Below are 6572 nucleotides of genomic sequence, written 5' to 3' on the forward strand. Positions count from 1 at the left end.
CTCCCATGTGAGGAGGGGGAAAAGTAAATGCTTTGATGCTTTCCCTTTTGCAGGAGTCACCTTTCTCTGCTGTTTCCATCATGCAGTCTACCAGAAATCTTAACAATATAAAGAATATAAGAACATAAGTGTATAAACAAATTGAAAGGGCCCTAACTTTTTTCTCAGCCTGCCATAACCACTGTGGAAATCTGAGTTCATCTTTTATCATTTACCTAAACAGATGCTTTTTAAAAATGTGAGCATGTTAATCATTTGTGTATCTTTGAAAGAGTAAATCAGAGTAACCTATGAACACCAAATAATAAAAGTAAATTACTTTCAGAATTTTAACATAGGCTGGGACATCTAGCACTAGGAAGTTTCCCTTTAAAAATGTAAACATTCTGATTTTTTTCATCCATCAACACACAGTTGTGCTTGAAATTATTTTTATACATTTCCTAATTCTAAAAAATGTCTAAAATGTTTTGCTTTGCCCCATTTCCACCATTCCCCAGCCTTGCCAAGAGTGAGACAGACTGAGAGAAAGGAATAGTAAATATTATCCTTAACTGATGTTATAAGTAAATGACAGCCAAATGATGAAATGAAATCCCAGATGCTGTATACATGTTTAGGGTCTTAAAGAAGCATGGGCATGAGGTTGTGGGAGAATACAGTTTTCAGCTCCCATCTGAATAAATTTAAGCACGAGGTCTCATGCTGTGTGAACCCTAATTTCATGTCGGAGATTAAAACATAACTTGTCATTTCAGAGACGCCATCATTTTTGCGGCCCCTGTTAGATCGAACTGTAACCAAGGGGGAAACGGCCGTCCTGCAGTGCATCGCGGGAGGGAGCCCTCCTCCCAGATTGAACTGGACCAAGGATGACAGCCCTTTGGTGGTCACTGAAAGGCACTTTTTTGCAGCAGGCAACCAGCTGCTAATCATTGTGGACTCTGATGTCAGGGACGCCGGGAAGTACACATGTGAAATGTCTAATACCCTGGGCACCGAGAGAGGCCACGTGCGCCTCAGCGTGATCCCCACCCCCACCTGCGACTCCCCTCAGATGACCGCCTCATCACTGGACGATGATGGATGGGCCACCGTGGGCATCGTGATCATTGCGGTGGTTTGCTGTGTGGTGGGCACGTCGCTTGTGTGGGTGGTCATCATATACCACACACGGCGGAGGAACGAAGATTGCAGCATCACCAACACAGGTGTGTCAACAGAAGCCTGGCACAGGGTGCAGGAGTCGTGTGTGTGCTTATGGCCCCGCCATGATTTCCTTCTGAGTGTGTGTCTCACAGTCTCAGGCCGTGTCACAAGGGTGACTCATTTGTTTCAAGCTGCAGAACTACGGTTAGCTAAAAATAACACCCTGGCCCAGAGTAAAGCTGATGGTTAAAGATGAGTGCTTTCTGTCAAAACCTCATCAGAGTATCCTGTTGGCTATGAGAGACGATCCAAATCACAGCGTAAACCAGTCTGACCCTGTCACAAGCTGGTGATGGAGGACCAGGAACAGCCCTTCAGTCATGAGGCTTACACCCTACCGTCGTTTTTTGTTTTGTCATGTGTGAGCATTTGTGCATGTCTGTGTACAGGCATCTAGGGAAGATTCTAGTTATTGGTGGGAGAGGGGCTTTGACTTATATGTGCAAAACTCCTACATCAGTGAATAATATTAAGTTGGGAATATGGCAGAAATCAAGCTTAATTCAAAACCTTAGATACGCTCTCATGAAAATTACCTTTACTTTTGTCAGCATTTGTTGTTTTTGAAATTTGGGAGGAATATCCCACAGGCCATAAAGTAGAAAGTCAGCTCAGGCGCTCCAGAGCAGCAGAGCCCTGGTTTGCCTTACATCAAGATGGTTTTGCAAGAGTCGATTGATTTGATTTGAACCGAAAACCAAACGGAATGTACCGTTCATCAGGGAAGCCCGTGTGGCGTTTACGATCATTCTTGGTTAATGGAATGCTGTTGTTTGATTCCAGATGAGACCAACTTGCCGGCTGACACCCCGAGTTATTTGTCATCTCAGGGAACATTAGCTGACAGACAGGATGGGTACGTCTCCTCAGAAAGTGGAAGCCACCACCAGTTCATCACTTCTTCAGGAGGTGGATTTTTCTTACCACAACACGGCAGTAATGGTACGTGCTTAAAATGAACGTGGGCTGTAGTTGTTTTGAAATAACCCAATGGAAAGTTCAAATATAATATTAATTTTCACAAGAAATTGATACCCCCATATATGGAGGGCCCTGGCCCAAAATCACTAGCAAAGCTGAAATTAAATAGTTATGCCCTTCTCTTAAATACTAGAAAAATCTTTGTTTCTAGCAACAACAGAAGACGAGTAGGTTAAATAAAATTTAATTCCTCCAGGCAATGTAATACTTCCTTTATGTTGTAAATGTTCTTTGGCCCTGAGTGTTCTTCTTACTTAAATGACATTAACTGGTTTCATGTGTGGTCTTAAAAAAAAAAAGTCAAAGGATTTAAAAGCATTCTGTTAGAGACATCTAATACTGACTCTCACTTTAAGAACTGTATTGTTTAAAGAATAATAAGGAGGCAGCGTAATACAAGGGCATCAGCTTGGTTCAAAACCCACTTCTGACGCTCCCTGTGTAACCTTGGGCAGCTATATTCCTTCCCAACTTAACAATATTAAGTTGTTGTGAGCATTAAATACAATGATAACGGAAAATGACACATATTAAGGGCTCAGTAACTAGCAGCTAGTGACACTATTCTCAAACATCTCACCATCTTTTCCCACAAGTGTTGATTGAATGTCTGCTCTGTGATGGACTCCGTAGTTGGGAGGGAAGAATATTTGTTTTCAGTTTCACAGTTTAGTCAGTGGTGAGACAAAAAATTCCACAAATAATTACAAAGTGCTTGGCAAGGCAGTGATAGAGGGTATGGAGGTAGAAGATCTGAGCAAAAAAGCTGTAGTCCTGGGCTTCCCTGGTGGCGCAGTGGTTGAGAGTCCGCCTGCCGATGCAGGGGACACGGGTTCGTGCCCCGGTCTGGGAAGATCCCACATGCCACCGAGCGGCTAGGCCCATGAGCCATGGCCGCTGAGCCTGTGTGTCCGGAGCCTGTGCTCCGCAACGGGAGAGGCCACAGCAGTGAGAGGCCCACGCACCGCAAAAAAAAAAAAAAAAAAAAAGCTGTAGTCCCTGTTAGACTCACTTGGCTGCAAAGATCAGAGGCCCAAGCTCATTCAGCTGGAGCAGGGTTTACTGAAAAGATGCTTACAAAAGTCTAAAGGGACAACTGGAGCACAGTAGTGCCATGTCGCCTGGATGCTGGGGCTGGAGATTGGTTCCCCCTCAGAGCAGCCCTAGAGGCCACTAGCATTACTGAGTCACATTCTGCACACTTGCTTCTCGCTGAGACCACCACCCACCCTCTGACTGCCCAGGCACATGGTCCATCGTGGCATCTCTCACCCTCATGATGTCTCTTGTCCTTCAGCTGCTGTGTCTGCTACTAACCAGCATATCATTTCTGGGTCATTTAGCTCAGATACTCATGGATACGTTTTTTTGTTTGTTTGTTTGTTTGGCCGGGCTCATCTTTGACTGGCCATTAGGCGGTCATTGGTGAAATGCCAATGCCTTATCCTGGTCATCAGTGACTTTCTGGAGGAAGTAGGCAGTGCTGGCGGCATCATGTGGTTCAGACCATGGCTGCTTCAGCTGCAGTGTCCGTACACAGATCAGTGTCTCTTGGAAACTAGGTGGGGCCAACAATGAAGTTAGCTCCAGTTCAATGGTTAATCAAGTCCTCCTTTAGTAAGATATCACACATTTACTCAGTTACTAATCCGTAAGCATCAATAAATTTTGAAAAAACTCTACCATAAATTTCTGCAGTGTTTCCTTTGTATAATAGTCTATCTAAACTTTTCATCTATAAATATGGAAACTGTCAGAAGTGGAGAGAGACTGTTGAATGGTACTTGAACAAAATTGATTCAGTGACTAAGATGTGGTTTTTAAAGGGACATGCCACATTGACAACAGCAGTGAAGCCGATGTGGAAGCTGCCACAGACCCGTTCCTTTGTCCCTTTCTGGGACCCTCAGGCCCTGTGTATTTGAAGGGGAGCATGTATGGCTCAGATCCTTTTGAAGCCTATCATACAGGTATGTGGTTTTCTTATCTGAGTTCCGTTTCCTGGAGAGACCTCCAGAAGCGTTAACTCTGTCTCCTGATATTGTCCCCAAATTTAAAAGGTTGTGGTCCTGACCCAAGAACAGCCTTAATGGAACACTTTGAGCCCAGTTACATAAAGAAGAAGGAGGGCTACCCGTGTCCTCATCCTTCAGAAGAATCCTGCGAGCAGAGTGTCAGTGATACAGGATGGCCTTCCCATGTGAGGAAGTTACTCAGCTCTTCTTACTCTCAACACGAAGGACCTGGAATGAGCAACTTATGTCTGAACAAGTCTTTGGCAGATTTTAGTCCAAGTCCAGAGCCAGCATCAGTTACTTTGAGTAAATCTTTCATGGGTAAGTTTATTAAATTATTAGACACCTTGACTCAGGACCCACATTCCAAGTTGCATGCGGGAGAGCCATGAGAGCTTTGAATGCCAGACTGGTGAAATATAGTTTTTGGTGTTGTTTTTTTTGTTTGTTTTTCTTTTTAATGATGCTGTCGTGACATTGTATTTGTATCTTTGTTTCTAAAAGCAAAAGCAGATGTGGGGATTTTACTTGATTATGTATTTACTCCAGTGCTAAGCCTTAGGAACTTTCTGGGCAGCTCTTTGTGTGGCATCATCTAGAAGACAAGAGTTTTGGAAGTGACTGAGGAGTACAGTTTGTCAGTCATGTGGAAAAAGTGGTTTTGGGCTACAACAGCCTTTGGGGTGGAGTTGTGTGCACAGCATGACTGTGGTTTGGGATGTCTGGTGGTTTATAACTGAACTCACAGTCAAAGGGCAGACGGCGTCCTACCTGGCAGCAGCTGCTCGTCAGCCAAGCTGGACTACCTCCTGCAAAGGAGGCTGTCAGAGCCCTAAAGCCGTCGGTAGTGCTGGTGGACACTGGCTGGCGCTGAGGTTCATTTGTGGATTTTTTAGTCTAGTGCATGGGGACGATGAGATGGAAGAACTGAGATCATCTTTTCACTGCATGGAAATACGGAAAAATGAACCACAACTTTTTTTTTTTAATAGAATTTTAAAATATTTTACCCAGCTTTAAGAAATTTCATGTTCTGTCGTGGTATAATTATTCATATTTCTTTTTGAAAAAATGAAAATAATATCTTTTACATGACTGAGGCAATAATTTGAGTCAATGGAATAATAATTTGCTACTAAGAAAGAAAGGGCAAGACATACGGGTTGTTTTGAGAGAAATGTACTATACTCAGGAACAGTTGTACGTTACTATCCAAATGCGCTTTGTGGAGAATTGGGGGCTCTCAATTAATACAGCTAGGACTCAGGAGAACTTCTGTTGGGGAACTTCATTGCTCAATGATGATTGTTACTATAAGTCCTGAGATGTGGTAAAGAAGGGCTGCTTGTATTCAGTGGATGTGTGTGTAAGAGGGGCACACGTGCCCTCAGGTCCATTCTGTAAGGTCTTTCTCCATAGCATAGATATACAACCATACACCTGAGTCCCATAATGTGGACTTGTAGAACGTCCGTGGGGTGTTCACATTCATGGGAGCAGATGCTCCTTCATTTGAAATGCATTTTGTTGATTGCTCCAAAAGGCCCCATGTGCTCAAGGGGATTCTTTCTTTCAGGAACATTTGGAAAGCCTCTGAGAAGACCTCACTTGGATGCCTTTTCAAGCTCTGGACAGTCGTCAGATTGTCAGCCAAGAACCTTTCACTTGAAAGCTTGTTCTTCCCCGAACTTGGACTGTGAGTCAGAGGAAGATGGGAAAGAAAGGACAGATTTTCAGCAAGAAAATCACGCATGTACCTATAAACAGACCTTAGAAAACCACAGGACTTCAAATTTTCAGTCTTATGACTTGGACACATAGACTGAATGAGACCAAGGAAGAGTTCTAACATACTACCTCAAGTGGACTTTTATTTAAAAGAGAGAGAATCCTATGTTTTTAAGTGGAGCTATGAATTTTAAGAGGATAAAATGTCTTATTTATACCGACGGACCAAAATTACAAAAAGTTATAAAAATTTTATACTGGGAGTAACTTTCATATAAGAATACCTTTTAAAACTATTTTACTATTTTATAACTTTGCTTTATGCAGAAAATATCTTATGTAAATTAATGGTATAAATCCATGACTATTTTATGTATTTTTATAATGCCAGATTCCTTTTTATTGAAAATGAGTACTAAAGCATTTTAAACAATAACTGTCTTGTACGTTTTTTGAATAGAGGTCACTTCATTTTATTTTGCACATTACATTTAATAAATGTGTCATTTTGATCCCAAGCCCCATCTATACAATAACAATCTTTATTGTTTTCAACACACTTTAGGCTTAATGATTTCATATTATCATGTCTCACGTTGGTGAAAATTACATTCAGCACGTTAAAATATGAGCAAATGA

The 6572-nt window shown here is 42.3% G+C and overlaps 1 protein-coding gene across 1 annotated transcript in view; it reads left to right on the plus strand.

The window, feature by feature from the left end:
- The window catches only part of LRIG3 (leucine rich repeats and immunoglobulin like domains 3), a 46704-nt gene extending 40341 nt beyond the window's left edge, over nt 1-6363 (plus strand). The window contains exons 15-19 of the mRNA XM_081248856.1: nt 759-1211; nt 1993-2151; nt 4017-4160; nt 4251-4526; nt 5782-6363. Of these exons, the coding sequence (XP_081104982.1) occupies nt 759-1211; nt 1993-2151; nt 4017-4160; nt 4251-4526; nt 5782-6026 (1277 nt within the window). The 3' untranslated portion in view covers nt 6027-6363. The remainder of the gene's footprint in view (nt 1-758; nt 1212-1992; nt 2152-4016; nt 4161-4250; nt 4527-5781) is intronic.
- Nucleotides 6364-6572: the final 209 nt, after the last annotated feature.

The sequence above is a fragment of the Mesoplodon bidens genome, assembly GCF_964165515.1.
Source record: "Mesoplodon bidens genome assembly, chromosome: 11".
Lineage (NCBI taxonomy): Eukaryota > Metazoa > Chordata > Mammalia > Artiodactyla > Ziphiidae > Mesoplodon > Mesoplodon bidens.